We start from the raw sequence: 13330 nt of genomic DNA on the forward strand, positions 1-13330 counted from the left end.
AAAGGAATATATATAATAAAAATCATTTAATCATATCTTTAGAATTGTGAAATGAAACTCAAGTGGTGATGTGATGTAACAAATATGGTTTAAACACACAACCTTTGTCTGAAGGAACAAATTATAACATGAACAAAAATATTTTCAAAAAAGTAAAAACAGCTTCTAGTACAAATTAATCGACTAAGTGGTTTGTAATAGGCCTGATGTAAGTGGCTTATTGTCCGAGATCCGAGATTCATTCCGGATCCGCTCCGAAAATAGGATATCTGGGGTCTCCGGATCCGAATCCGGATAGTAAAATCTTGGATCCGTGCAAACCGAATCCGGATCCGGATATCTTAATTTTTAGGTCTGGATATCCGGATCCGGATCCGTATTTTTAAAATACATTAAATTTTTAAATTTTATTAATATTAATATTTATATATGAATTAATGTTATAATATTATATTTTAGTTTTTACAATATTATAAACATATATAAATACATTTATAAATATTTAATTTATGTAAATATTAAAAAATTAGTATTTTTTGTTAAAAATATTATTTTTAATTATTTTGACGGATACGGATCCGGATCCAAATATCCGCGGATAATAGAATATCGAGATGGATATGCGAAACCCGAATATCCGAAACCCGGATATCCGGAAACCACGAATCCGGATCCGGATATTAAATTCACGGATCCGACGGATCCGGATCCGGATACCCTAAATTTTTCGGATATCCGGATCCGTCCCAGGGCTAGTTTGTAAGAAAATGCTTTTAGCTTTTAAAATTTTAATGTGTGTATGAGTCATTCTTGAAAATTGAAATGGTCAAAGTTGTCTAGAGACCGGATCAAGACCACATTAATCTCTGAAATATATTTGTTGAGCGCTATTAGTTAGTCTATTACACATTTGATATCGGCTAATATATTGAAGATGTATTAATATTTGATTTAGTGACAAAAAAAAAAGTATTAATATTTGATTTAGCGCTTAACCACGGATTACTCCGCAAACCATAGGATTAAGGCAGAGTTACACCTTGAAATAAATCAAGACCTACCTATCTTAGATCGGCCTACCGGGAATGCTCGAGGCTGCATGGACCGGATGCTAGTTGATTTGCATAGTCCTTAGCCACAGTGGCTAGAGTTATTTCTACATTTTTCAACAAGTTACAACATTTTTCTACATATTTTGCATATTCACCATATCTATTATTATATTGTAAGCTTTTCCGTTAACATCAGAGAAAAACAAATATATCTTGTCATGCACTTGAGTACGGTAAAAAGTTACACAATAATCTTTACACACATTCATCAATTGAATTTGAAATCAATATGGTTTAGTCCCAATATAATTGCCTGCGGGGTCATAGTTACACACAATAATACTTGCACCATTACCACACACACCCTTACCACAACCGAGCCGAGCAGATCCACGCCACACGACCTGCGTGTAGTGTCCACAAGCCGAATCGTGGCACGAGTTTGAGTAATAATCATAATACGACTTTTCATTTATCCACATTGCAACAGCCTGAGCCGGTGACATGTCTCCACTTCCCATTGCAAGGTTCTCTCCATATGGTCCAGAGGAATGCTCGAGGCTGCATGGACCGGATGCTAGTTGATTTGCGTATTCCTGAGCCACAGTGGCTAGGCCAAAGTCCCATCTTAGAGGCTTGACTCTGACCATGGCTCGGGCTACGTTGTGTGGTCTGAGGTAGCTGTCAGGAGAGTCATGGGACTGCGGATACTGATAATATTGTGCGAAAGAAACATCAATTTGGGTCAAGTAGATGGTGAGAAGTAGGAGAACCAATGCTTCTATAGAGACCTTACGAAACATTTTAATGATTTTTGTGTTGTATGTCTTGTAAAAAATATCAACTATAATTATTGTGAGATGACTCTCTGGTGTGTTTGTGATGGATATTTATAGTTTCTTTTACACTATATATATTGTATACTACATATAGAAATGATAATTTAGAGGCCTAGTTGGTGTCACGTTTTCAAGTAAATATGACCAGAGCATATATTTAAACAGTTTTCAACACTGTGAAATGATGTACGCACGTTATTTAGGGTTAGGTGTACAAAAAAAAACGGTGGCATATTCGTAGAGTTGATAGTGATGACTTTCTCTGTCGGCTAAGGATGATGGAACAATATCTTTAAAATTATTCATTTCCGCTGTGGATTGGATAGTACAAAAGAAAAACTGAGGGTGGTGGAACAATACTTATAATTCAACGGTTTAGACATATATTTATATATCTAAAATGCGAAATGAGAAAAAAAAATGGTTCAAATGAATATATTATATCTGGAAGATATGATCCCACGGACCAGAAATTTTTGATATATATATCATATACAAACAAGGGAGAATTTGTTATATATACATAAGAGGACATAGGAAATCCGAACCGAAGTAGCAAAATATCCGAACGGGTATTTAATTAGGAGAGATTGGATATCCGAACCCGAACGGGTAATATCCGAATCCGAATGGATATCCGAAGATAACCGAACATATGTATAATTAACCATATATTTCTAGTTTACATCTCTTATTTTATATAAAATATTTATATTGATACTACACATACTTTAAGTTCATATGATATACATAGAATTACGGAGAAAATGATTTGCTACTCCCTTAAAATGCATGTCAAACTTTTTATTTCAAGAATTAACAAAAAAAATACATCCAAAATTTAAAAACAATAACCAAATTAATGTTTTTTTTAGTTTCAAAATGTTATGTCCAAATCTATTAACCACTTAATCTATTAAAAATAAAAAAAATTAGTTAAGTGAAACTTATATTTTTAAATACAAGAAATTTGAGAAATGAAAAATTTTAATTTTAATTTTTTTCAAAATCTAAATATCCGAACCCGATCCGAAATAACCGAACCCGAACTAAAAATACCCAAACCCGATCCGAAGTACAGAAATACCCGAACGGGTTCCATACCTCTATACCTTTATACCCGAAAATCCGAAATACCCGATCCGAACCTGAACGGATACCCGAACGCCCACCCCTAAGAGGACATAAAAGAAATAATATAGCCATACTATACTATTTGATGAGACAATTTAACACATTTTTGACTTTATTCTCCTTGGGAGCGTGTCATGTACATCTAACATATTATTAAAAGTTACGTATTATACCATACGATATATATTCAGTATATAGTATATAAAAGTATAGAAAAAAATATACAAAAGTAGCGTGCATTTGAGGAGGAGGAGGAGGAGCAGCAGGGGAAGAAGAGGAAAATGAAGAAGAGGAGGAGGAGAAGAAGAAGGAAGTGGAGGGAGAAGGAAGGATGAGAAGAAGAGGAGGAGGGAGGAGGGAGGAGGGAGAAGAAGAAGAGGAGGTGGAGGGAAAAGGAAGAAGGAAGAAGAGGATGAGGGAACTCCAAAAAATTATACTATTTAAGTAAATAGAATAGTATACTACTATAAGTATTAGTAAGATATTGTTTGAAATATGTTTAATTATATGTACTATTTTATTTTAATGAATAGTATAGTATATTTTTTGTCCGATATTGTTAAAAAATCTATTTAATTTTTTTTTAAATTATGTCATATGTAAAAAAATATGTATATCTTTATTAACATAATTATTTGGTTGAATTAAATTTGATTCAAAAGATATACATCAATAAAATTTACAGGGGAAAAAGGAAAAAAAAAGACAAAAGAAAAAAGAAAAAAGAAAATGAAAAAAAAAACAAAAGAAAAATGAAAATCAATGGTTGAAATTGTTCAAAGGGTAAAACAAGTAATATTACATAAAATACACAGAATACTCTAGCTTAATTATTGCTATGAATATACACTTTATTTTTATTTTTTGTTATGTACATGTTCCCCCATTTTCCTACAAACAATTCTATAACGTTTTTCTCATCTTTCAAAAAAGTATGTGAACTAGATTACAATTACAACAACGGTTTCTATGTCAATCTAACTGTATCGTTAGATATACTAAGGGTATGACTTGTTTTCCCGCTACCACCCGCAAACGCAGCTTTTGCGGTTGGTAATGGTTGTTAGCATTTTGCAACAATCGCTCAAACCATTCCAAACCGCTTCAAACCGCTCTACACCTTATAAATTCAAAAGCTCGTTCCATCTAGCGTTTGCGGGAGGATAATTTTTTTTTCTTTTTTTTAAAACAATATAGATACAAAAATAAAAATATTCAATAAAATTTTAAATTGGAATTATAAAAATACTAAAATATATATATCTATTATATTTAATTAATATTATAAAATTTTAAAATAAAAATATTTTCTATAATTTTTAAAAAATTTAAAACTATAACTTTCTAAATAAAATTTTTATATTTATTATAATATTATGATTTTTGATATTTTTATAATTATGTAAAATGTAAATATTGTTCATTTATTATTTAACACTACAAGAAAACACAAGTTTTACGAGGGCAGTTTTACTCGTGATTTCGTCGTAAAATCAGTGTTACGAGTAATTAGCGAGGAAACATGTTTCGTCGTTATACGTTTGTCATAACGCATATATCCTCGCTAATTCGTCGTAACATAGCGAGGAAATAATTTCGCCGTAAAAGCGAAGAAGAATATTTCGTCGTAAAGACCACGTAAGCTTCCACGTAAGGACATCGCTAAATTTCCTCGTAAATACCTCGAAAGCCGTTCCTCTGAAAACCCACGTAAATAACTTGAAAGTAAATACTCGTAAAGTAAACGTAAATACCTTGATAGCTTTCCTCGTAAAGACCACGTGAACTTTCCACGTCATTTCCTTGTAAACCTTTCCTCGTAAAAACCTCGTTAAGCTTCGACGTAAAGAAGTCACAAAATTAGCTACGAATTTACTTCGTTTCGTTATTTTAGAGAAATATAAAAAAATAGAATTAAAAAAATAATTTAAATAATTTAAATTATTAATAAAATTAAAATTCTAAAAAAATGAAAACCAAAATATTTTATATATAAATAAGTTTTGAATTCATAATACAAGAACCGAAATTAAAAAGAACTAAGGGTCGTTAATCGCCGGTAGAATTCATCACTTCTCGCCGTTACATCCGCCTCGGCATGTGTGTCGGATGTTGACTTGCCTGGAATAGGATTTCGTTGTCGCATGGTCCTCAACAAGGTCTCCCATTCCGGATTTGTGGCCGCTACAACGTCCAAGAAGCCCTCGTCCACCCATACGAGATCGCGTCGAGCTCAACTCGTGACGTAGCTCAGCAGACTCTCTACGCAACTCATCGGACTCCCTACGCAGCTGAGAGACTTCATCATCCCGTCGCTGACCATAAGACGATGTCACTCTCGGAATATCGTTGACGGAACCAATCCCCAACGTCCGTCCCTTTTTTTTAGGGACAACCTTAAAAAGAAAAAATAAATTTTGTTAGTAAAAATTTAAAGTTAAATTAAATGAATAATAAAAAAAATTAAAATTTTAGAAAATATACTCTCTGAGTGTACTGAGTCTCGGGGACAGTCTCCTGACCCGAAGAACCGGGCGCTGAAGAAGACGACGGGTCTAAACGACTACCCGGCTCACCGAACATCTCTCTGTAATGGGCAGTAAGTCTACCTTTTCGAACCTGAGAAAAAAAATTAATTTTTTAAATTTTCGTCAACAGTATATTTTCCAACATTATCCACCTAATCAACACTAAATAACATAAGATCCGTAAACCTATCTAAATTCCCTATAGTAACCACCTAATCTACCTAAACTAACCAAATTAGAGAGGAATTAGAGAGGCTTACCATTGCAACGAAACAGGGAGGAAGTGGAGAGGAAGTGGAGAGGAAGTAGAGAGGAAAGAAAGAGTGAGCGCTCGGGGGTATATATAAGATTACATACCGTCGCAAATTCCTCGTAATTTTACGACGAATTACAGAGGCCCGTGTTTTTTTTTACGACGAAACAGCGAGAGATTACAAAGGCCCGCGTTTTATCGCACGAGGAAGTTACGAGGAATTACAAAGGCCCGTGTTTTTTAGGTACAAGGACATTACGACGATTTCGCTTACGTGGAATTACCGAGGAAAGCTTCCCTATAAATATACCCGTAACTCTCCTTCTCAACCCACACACAAACTCCCAAATCACACCATATCTCAAATCACACTCCTCAGAAAAATCCTATTCAAATTATAAATATTTGAAAAAAAAGGAAAAGAAGAAGATATTAGAATTCATGTGGGCGAGACTTACCATTATAATTGTTGGAAGTCTTGCCACATGTGAATCTGGTATCTTTCTCCTTTTTCTGTTTTTTCTAGTTTTTACACTGCGAGGTATTTACGACGATTTCGTCATACGTGGTATTTACGACGATTTCATCCTACGTGGTATTTACGACGATTTCGTCATACGTGGTATTTACGACGATTTCGTCCTACGTGGTATTTACGACGATTTCGTCCTACGTGGTATTAACGGGGGTCGCTTTCTTTATTTTTTATTTCATCGTTATATTTCATCGCTTTCTTACGAGTCTTTTACGAGGCCCGCGTCGTAAGTTCGACGTCGCTTTACGAGGAATTAACGAGTGTTATGTTTAAATCTCTAAAATCAGAAACCCCAAACCCCATATTCCTTATTTTCTACTTCATATATTCCAAACCCCATCTTTATTTCCATTCTAAATCACAATTCCCACATTCCCAAATTAGAAATATTTGAAAAAAATAGAGGAGAAGAAGATATTGGAACTCATGTGGGCGAGACTTACGTACGTAAGTCTCGCCACATGTGATTCCATAATCTTTCTTCTTTTCTTTTTTTCTAGTTTTTATACTATGAGGAATTAGCGAGTCCCGCTTTTCACCAAAATGTTTTTCAAATTAGAAATATTTGAAAAAAAAGAGGAGAAGAAGATATTGGAACTCATGTGGGTGAGACTAACGTAAGTCTCGCCACATGTGATTCCAGTATATTTCTTCTCTTTTTTTTTTCTAGTTTTTATAATTTCGTCATAATTTCCTCGTTGGCTTACGACTCGTTTACGACGATTTTGCCTTACGTGGAATTAGCGTGCCCCGCTTTCTTTATTTTTTTTTTAATTTCGTCGTAATTTCCTCGTGTCTTTACGACTTCTTTACGACGATTTTGGCTTACGTGGAATTAGCATGGCCCGCGTTCTTTATTTTACATTTCGTCGTAAGTTCCACGCTATTTTACAAGGAATTAACGAGTATTACGTTTAAATCCCTAAAATCCGAAACCCCAAACCCCATCTTCTTTATCTTCTACTTCATATATTCCAAACCCCAAACCCATCTACCCTTGAACCTCAATCTATTCTTTCACCTCAATCAATTCTTTCCATTCCAAACCACAAGTCCTTATTCATAATTAAAACAAACTCTCACATTACCTTATTCATAAAACAACCTCCCACATTATCTTATTCATAAAAAAAAACTACACAAAATCAAATACATCAATCAGATATATCAACATTCTCGTCATCACTAGAAACATCATCATTTTCATTAAACTCGTCTTCAACAGCTTTGTCTGTGGCATCGTCGGTAAGATCTTCGTACTCGTGATTATGCGGATCAATGAGAAGGATGTCATCAATTTCTTGTTCAGGTTCCTCGACTTCATTTATCTGTTCTTTTTTCAATGATGGTTCTTCTCCACTGATGATTCGTCCTCGAGGTGTAACTTTGATCACGGCTAACCAATTTATACCCGAATCTCTCATCCGAGGGTATGGAAGGAAGCTAACTTGGTGGTGGATTCAAAATTACCTCGTTAAGTACACGTAAACTAATTCTAAAGAACTCACAAAGTTTACGTCGTATTTACGAGGAAATAGTGTTTCCTCGTAAAAACCACGTCAATTTACATCATCTTTACGACGAAACTTTTTTGTCGTAACGTTACGAGGAAATAACGATGCTTTTATTTTTCCACGTAATTTCCTCGCAAAATCGACGTATTTTTACGAGGATTGTTTTTCCTCGTTAATTTTCCTCGTTAAACTTGTGTTTTCTTGTAGTGTAACCACTGCTGCATTTGCTAGTTAACCAGTCGTAAGTATCCCGCAAACGCACTAATTTCTAACTGTATAATCAGTCGTACAAATCTCTTAAAACCGCTAAAAACTACAACTATCCGCATCCCCAAACTTCCGCAACCGCTGCGTTTGAACCAGTCTGATCCTAAATAGCTACTGGGAAAGAGTCGCTGCTTTGAATCAGTCTTCATCGTTAAATAGTAGAAACCATATTACAAAGTTAAGCTAAAGGTTTGGAAAGGATATAACAAAAATCAGCTAGAGGTTTGAAAGTAGTTGGCATATTATTCTCTCATAATCCTGTCACGAAGAAGTGTCCAAATTATTATAAGAAAATAGAACAAAAACTGGCATATTATTTTTTTAATATTACAGTCTATGGCAGTCTCCTTGCCAAAGCAGCCGGATGACGTGCCTTTACAGACGATGTCAATGTAAAAATATTAATTATTGCAAATAAACGTTGTCCCGTCTGGCTCATGTTATCTAAAATTCACATTATTTCTCTATAGTTTTATCTCCCGAATAATCCATCCACAATCAATTACAAATCACTTTAATATGAATTAGGTAGCATATCAATTTACATGTAACACTGTTATTTCTCCATTCATTGGAATAGTTTGTACATGCGCAGATGAAGAAGTATATATATAGGGTTTAATTAGATAATTCAACCTTTGTTTTCTGAATATATATGTATATATTAATAGGTAACTCTTTAGTGATTTTAATGGAATTTTCCTTTTAGTAGTTAAAGATAACCTTTAAGTAGTTTTGATTGACTTTTCTTTTAACACATATTTTTTAAATGGGTGCAACACGAGGACTTCCCGAGAAATCACCCATCCTAGTACTACTCTCGTCCAACCACGCTTCACTGCGGAATTCTGATGGGATCCGATGCATTAGTGATGAACTGCGGAGTTCTGATTGACTAAGTACATATATCATAGAGATATATTTACACTATATTTACAAGTAAAATGATATTCTAATAATGAGCAAACATAAGAAAATTAACATTTGTGTTTGACATTTTTACTCTTAACTATCTTGCAATTTACAAGAGAATTAAAAAAATGAAATACGTTGTTAAAAGAAATCTCGAGTTTTTCTTCATTAAATACAACATTATAATATTGTATATAAAAATACCCTAAATATATGTTTACATATAAAACAGAAGAACAAAAAGAAGATTTATACATATAGCAAACAAAGCAAGTGCCGTAGCATTGCATTTTATTATTTCATTATAAAAGTCCAGGTATATATATGGTACAAACGAGAACCGGACCGGACAAACCAATCATTATTAGCTGACAACAGAAGATTGGTATGGATAAACAACTTAGAAACAGTACCGTACATACATGTGTATAACATATATTTCGAAACATACTCAAATGATGGTTTTAATTTTTGTTTCTCCGTAAGGCCACTGACCAACCCAGTTACCGGGAGGATCATAGTTGCAAGTAATAAAGGTATTACCATTGTTACATCTCACTTTTGCACATCCCAACTTCACCGAGTTTTCCCACACAACCTGCGTATAGTGGCCGCACACTTTGTTCCAAGCACATGTGTTTGACTCATAATCGTAGTCAAATTGCTCCTTCACCCACATTTCAACTGCTTCGACGCCTGATAGGTTACCGCTGCTCCAAGCGATGTTCTCTCCATAGGGCCCACCACTCGAGTGTTCCATGGAACAGCCGACGCTTTTACGCTGGTTCGCATGGTTACGGGCATAAGCAGCCACCTGGTTGTCCCACCTTAAAGGACCCACCCCAACCTCGGCTCGGGCTTGGTTATGAGCTGCCAAGAAGTCTTGTGGCCTGTCTTGGGCTCTTAGTGGAACAATAGACAGTAGGAAAATGGTGGTGGCTAAGATTAGGTTTTGAGATGGGTTAAAGATTTTCATCTTTTTTGTTTCTGACGTTTAGAGTTTTGAAATTTTGGATGATTTTAAAGTGAGGATTGTAGCCGAGTTATATAGTAGTTGGCATGGAACCTTGTTGAACCTTTTTTATTTCCCGAAACACACTTGTAGTTTTTAATTTATATTGTTATTTTTTCTTGCAAAGAAACAAATACAAAATTTTACGTAATTAAAATTTGAAAAGTATGCGTCTGCGGTCTAATATAGTTGGCCAATTGATTAAGAACATATGACATATTCAAGAGTTCAAGGTAATTGGTCATTAATCTCTCTAGTCTCTAACATGTGTTCACATATTAACTGTAGTGGATAATGAAATTGGAATTTGAATGTGCTGATGCTTCGCATTCTACGATGACTCGTTGAATAATATCACTAACTATGTCAAAATGTTCAAGTCCGAAATATATATAGATTATACATTTCCGAAGATTCTATATATAGTATATACGTTATAGATAGCAAAAAAAAACCTATGTTTACGATATGGTGATGTACTTAAAAAAAGGTGAATTGAGGATGAAAGGACGATTATTTAGAACATGTGGGTAGAAGGACGAACGTCAATTCGAACTTTTTTACTAATACTTCAGAGAAATTAAGAAATCCTTTAATTATATGTATTACATATAGTTGTTGGAGTTTCACATCGCTGCGTTTTTCGTATATTCTCATCTATGACGGCCAAACAATCTATAGATGATACAATAGCCATCACGATTTTTTAAATTAATTTGTGATTACTTATTCAGTTCATCAATTATCCGTTTGTCAACTTTTTGGTGGTGACGTTATATAAGCCAAGACGCAAAAGCATACAAATTTTCTTAGACGGTACTCTACAACCTTCATTTGATTCCACAGTTAATATTCTCTTTTTATCTTAGGTCAAGATGATTAAAATTTTAAGCTCCATTTGAATAAAATATATAAGGGCAACAGAAAATATAAATACAAAACGGAACATTCGAGCCTTGGTACTTGGTACTGTGCATGTTTTTCTAGTCCATATGAGTTCTTATATAGGTAAATGACTAAATGCTACAACAACATTCATTTTCAGGGCGCTATGAAAATATAGCGAGGACTTCTGTTTTAAAAGGCAGAGAGAGGATCATAGACACATATGACCACATGCACGTTGGCATCATCGCATGCATGCACGATCTTGATAGATGATGGTCGGTATCATCGCATGCATGCACGATCTTGATAGATGATGGTCATATATATAATGAGAATATATATATATATATATAGTAAGTCTTAGAGCATGATTATCCAAGAGATCCATTTAGGGTCTCTTAATGTTTTTTAATAGTTTTTAGTAGTTAAAGTGAGCTAAGAGACAATATTAAGAGATCCACCATTTACGTGCTCCAATGCTAGTTTTTTAATTAAGGGTTTTAAAAAAAAAAACTGTTTGGTTTATATAGAAAATAATTAACACTTTATAGAGAAAGAGAGAAGAGAATATGACTTTATATATAGAAAATGAGAGAACAAGAAAATTTGCGATCAAATTGTTTGGTTTTACCAAAACTTAATATAGAGAAGATTACAAGACTACAAGCTCCCGTGACACATGAATACACAAGATTACAAGCTTCACTACGATGTTCAGAACGATGTTCACTAACCACATTTAACACTAACACTAACCATATATCTAACACCAACCAGAATCAAGACATGTTCATTTAAGAGTGAGCTGTAAGGGAGGGAACGAACCTGGTGACATGGTGATCAGAACGATGAACCTCATAGACATGTTCATCTTCTCGTGGCAATACAAAATACATAGAGAGAGAGACACCACAAGAACATTCGAGTATAAGTCTCAACCACAGTCATCTGTCATTTTAGAGGGGTATGGTCATGAGTTTCACTAGATACTGACCCGATTCAAAGTTAAAGTTCCAGTTTTATCACTGCAAATTGTTGTTGCTGAACCCATGGTTTCACAAGCTGAAAGCCTCCTAACCTGTTAGCAAATGAAATGTGGTCATAAAATGATCAACAAGAGATAACTAAAGCTACAGAAGAACTATATTTTTATTTAACAAGGTTACTTCACAAGAAGAGCTACCAGTACAACAAGAGCCACCGTGAGCCCCACTATACCGATGAAGGTTGCAAGACCGTTTAACCGCACCTGTTATAAGATTACCAAAAAAGGAAGTGTTAAGACTTCTTGAAGACCATATAAACAATAAAGAGACAGTGTTAGTAAGAGGAAAGAGGATACATAATTGAACAAGCAGAATCATGATGAACTCACAATCTTGCTTTCACCCGTCATGCTAGATTCACAATAGCAAGAGAATGACCACTAATTAGCACTCCATCCGCAGGGACCCAGATGGATACAATACATAAGGCCAAAGTGTAGTATAGCTTTGACTCCAGAGATGTTTATATTGACAAAAGATACTTACCCGGTCACCTATTCTAAGAGGTATAACATCTCCGACAACAATGTCGTAGATTGATATCTTCACTGTTCTCCTTCCTCTCATGACCTGTAAGCCTCATGTGCTCCAACGCCAAACAAAGACGCACGAATCACCAAACCCTTACTACATCTTCTCTTCTTCTCTGCACAACAAAAACCACTCAGTTACACAAAACTGAACAAATTCTTACATTATAAAAAGGAATCAACTTTGTGACGAGATGGAGAAATTTGACACCTGGGTTCGAAGATTTCGGGGAGATGGAGATGCCCATATGCTTTAAACCAATATAGGGAGAGAAACAAGGAGAACCCATGAGGAGGAGAGCTTAAAGTTCGAAGCTTTATAGGAAAATTGAGGAGGAGGGAAAGAGAGAATGTGAGAGGAAGAGATAGAAAGGAAGAGAAGAGACGAAAGACTTCCAATTTTTTTAATAGTGACACGTGTCTTATAAGATACGGATCTTCCATCGCCTGATTAAGAGACATCTTTTGTGGTAATTACAATTTTTCTTTTTCTTTAAATCATAAATACACTAAGAAACCCATCTAAAGACAGCGTTAATCCTGCTCTTACAGCCCCAAATATTACGAGGAGGATCATAGCTGCAAGCCTGCAAATGATGAAGGTTCGACCGACCATTGTTACTTACACCTGACTTTGCCACACCGCACACGTCACTCGGCCGGGTTTATAAACGGGCTGGGCCTTAATGGACAATATCCATATAATATTGCCACTGTCAGTAAGGCCCTAACTCATCCTTTTTCCTTGTTGTCACGAATGAATTATAATATGATATCTCGCTAAAGGAAATGCACGACTCTCATAAAATAAACAATGAGA

General features: G+C 34.8%; 3 protein-coding genes across 5 annotated transcripts; all 3 read right to left on the reverse strand.

The window, feature by feature from the left end:
- Window positions 1–1244: 1244 nt before the first annotated feature.
- On the reverse strand, window positions 1245–2398 carry LOC111214004 (pathogenesis-related protein 1-like). The gene has a single exon (XM_022715849.2). It carries the CDS (start codon window positions 1853–1855, stop codon window positions 1337–1339), a length of 519 nt encoding a protein of 172 aa, XP_022571570.1. The 5' UTR covers window positions 1856–2398; the 3' UTR covers window positions 1245–1336.
- Window positions 2399–9290: 6892 nt separating this feature from the next.
- LOC106443748 (pathogenesis-related protein 1) lies at window positions 9291–10083 on the reverse strand. The gene has a single exon (XM_013885304.3). The coding sequence runs from the start codon at window positions 10008–10010 to the stop codon at window positions 9486–9488; it is 525 nt and encodes a 174-aa protein (XP_013740758.2). The 5' UTR covers window positions 10011–10083; the 3' UTR covers window positions 9291–9485.
- A 1410-nt stretch (window positions 10084–11493) lies between these two features.
- Window positions 11494–13209, reverse strand: LOC106375071 (calcium-transporting ATPase 9, plasma membrane-type-like). 3 transcript variants are annotated; one of them, XR_007318280.1, is made up of 6 exons: window positions 12722–13208; window positions 12467–12626; window positions 12277–12331; window positions 12118–12183; window positions 11929–12012; window positions 11494–11805 (listed from the first exon to the last, which is right to left on the reverse strand). XR_007318280.1 is itself a non-coding variant. In XM_048745181.1 (6 exons), the coding sequence occupies exons 3-6, from the start codon at window positions 12328–12330 to the stop codon at window positions 11725–11727; spliced, it is 252 nt and encodes an 83-aa protein (XP_048601138.1). In that variant the 5' UTR covers window position 12331; window positions 12467–12626; window positions 12722–13208; the 3' UTR covers window positions 11494–11724. The 3 variants fall into 3 exon arrangements, 1 of the variants encoding a protein (XP_048601138.1); XM_048745181.1 differs by having other exon boundaries at window positions 12310–12331; XR_007318279.1 differs by having other exon boundaries at window positions 11494–12012; window positions 12722–13209.
- Window positions 13210–13330: the final 121 nt, after the last annotated feature.

Source organism: Brassica napus, chromosome C1 (genome assembly GCF_020379485.1).
Source record: "Brassica napus cultivar Da-Ae chromosome C1, Da-Ae, whole genome shotgun sequence".
Classification (NCBI taxonomy): Eukaryota; Viridiplantae; Streptophyta; class Magnoliopsida; order Brassicales; family Brassicaceae; genus Brassica; species Brassica napus.

Bases quoted from the DNA above. Each gene is read 5' to 3' on its own strand.
- LOC111214004 (XM_022715849.2), bottom strand. From the start codon at position 1,855: ATGTTTCGTAAGGTCTCTATAGAAGCATTGGTTCTCCTACTTCTCACC.
- LOC106443748 (XM_013885304.3), bottom strand. From the start codon at position 10,010: ATGAAAATCTTTAACCCATCTCAAAACCTAATCTTAGCCACCACCATT.
- LOC106375071 (XM_048745181.1), bottom strand. From the start codon at position 12,330: ATGACGGGTGAAAGCAAGATT. The intron at 12,184-12,309 runs GTGAGTTCATCA...ATCTTATAACAG, and splicing joins TGACGGGTGAAAGCAAGATT to GTGCGGTTAAACGGTCTTGC. The intron at 12,013-12,117 runs GTAGCTCTTCTT...ATTTGCTAACAG, and splicing joins CGGTGGCTCTTGTTGTACTG to GTTAGGAGGCTTTCAGCTTG.